The following is a 1,414-nucleotide window of genomic DNA, read 5'->3' on the forward strand; positions in this document are numbered from 1 at the left end:
CAGTATGGTATAAAAGAATATAAATAACCTGTAAATAAAGAAAATAATATATTTATAAAAATAAAATTATCACCAGAATATGAAAGACGTATTACCTGAAGAAGAGCACAGACACCAAAATTTATAACCAAATCGAATTGGTTTGCCTCTAATAAACATTTTACAACTGTGTCTTCCAAAATATGGAACCATTTGTTCATCTATGGATAACTTTTCATCCCAAACACCAAATTGAAGAAATTTTCGATTTAGAATATCGAATAAAGGTCGTAGCTGAGAAAATACAAATATAAATTCAGTACTTTCAGTATTTGTTAATATACATACCTTAGCCATTTTATCAGAATTATCTAAATTATTATTGTTGGCAAAATGTATAAATGATTTTATATGCAAAAAAGTTGATCGACTCATGGTCTGTTTTACCATTGGGATCCCCAATGATGGCTTTGAAGACCAATAATCAGGAACAGATGGCAGAGTGTGATAACCTGATAAGAGTAAAATACCAATAAACCGTTTAAGCATCACTTCATCCAATTGAAAGTCGGTATTATTTTGTCCCGCATAAATATTTGTTTCTTTAATAATAAGATCAAAGACTTCGTTATCGTAAAATAATTGAAACAATTGCAATGGAGAATGGTTGCTCAATTTTGAGCAAATATTTTCTTTGAGTCCAGTCAATGGTTCTGGATTTGGAGCAATGTCAAAATGGAATTCCTTTTGATTTCTTTTTGTCCGTTTCGGTTTTCCAAAAGAACTGAGAGGCTTGTATTCAAATCGAGGCTTCTTCGATGTTGAAGGTTGGGTTCCTTCTTCAAATTCAGGATAGCCACTGTCTTCAATTTCATTTCTTTCAGTTTCAATTTCAACATAACCGGCAACTTCGTTCATTGGATTTGGATCCACGTTTAAGGCTATTTCATCATCATTGATAGTCTCTTCATCCGAACATTCATCGACTCGATCAGGCGGAAGTATATTAACACAATTGATATCGCAGTCATCATCACTCCAATTGGCTATTATTTCATCCAACTCCTTCATAGACAAAACCTTTGTACGTGTACTCATACTTACCTATTCAAAATGCAAATCAATAAAAAAATAACGAACAAATACCAAAAAAACTCGAAATTCACTATTAACTTTTATATAATATATGAAATATTCACCCTTTCCTTAAAAAGTTTGATTATAGAATGTAAAACCACGTGATTAAAGAAAAATATAATAAAGAATTGCTTTTCCACAGCTGATGCCTGTAAAATATAACATAAAGTAAGAAAAATGTCATCGTCAGTCAGTAACTATAGGATAGGCGCCAGCGTTCGAAATTTCGAACAGTCAAGTTTACACATATGTGAAGTCACGCATGTGCATGCAAATCATAGTTTTTATTTTTTATGGG

The 1,414-nt window shown here is 31.8% G+C and overlaps 1 protein-coding gene across 1 annotated transcript; it reads right to left on the reverse strand.

Moving 5' to 3' along the window:
* Nucleotides 1-69: 69 nt before the first annotated feature.
* Nucleotides 70-1,198, reverse strand: LOC124419808 (piggyBac transposable element-derived protein 3-like). Its single transcript, XM_046950499.1, has 2 exons — nt 328-1,198; nt 70-273 (listed from the first exon to the last, which is right to left on the reverse strand). The coding sequence occupies exons 1-2, from the start codon at nt 1,075-1,077 to the stop codon at nt 70-72; spliced, it is 954 nt and encodes a 317-aa protein (XP_046806455.1). The 5' UTR covers nt 1,078-1,198.
* Between the last annotated feature and the right edge of the window lie 216 nt (nt 1,199-1,414).

The sequence above is a fragment of the Lucilia cuprina genome, chromosome 4 (assembly GCF_022045245.1).
Source record: "Lucilia cuprina isolate Lc7/37 chromosome 4, ASM2204524v1, whole genome shotgun sequence".
NCBI classification, from domain to species: domain Eukaryota; kingdom Metazoa; phylum Arthropoda; class Insecta; order Diptera; family Calliphoridae; genus Lucilia; species Lucilia cuprina.

What these genes read in the sequence shown, in the direction of transcription:
- LOC124419808 (XM_046950499.1), bottom strand. Translation starts at nt 1,077, where the DNA reads ATGAGTACACGTACAAAGGTTTTGTCTATGAAGGAGTTGGATGAAATA. An exon ending in ATTCTGATAAAATGGCTAAG is followed by an intron (nt 274 to 327) that starts GTATGTATATTA and finishes GTATTTTCTCAG; the next exon opens with CTACGACCTTTATTCGATAT.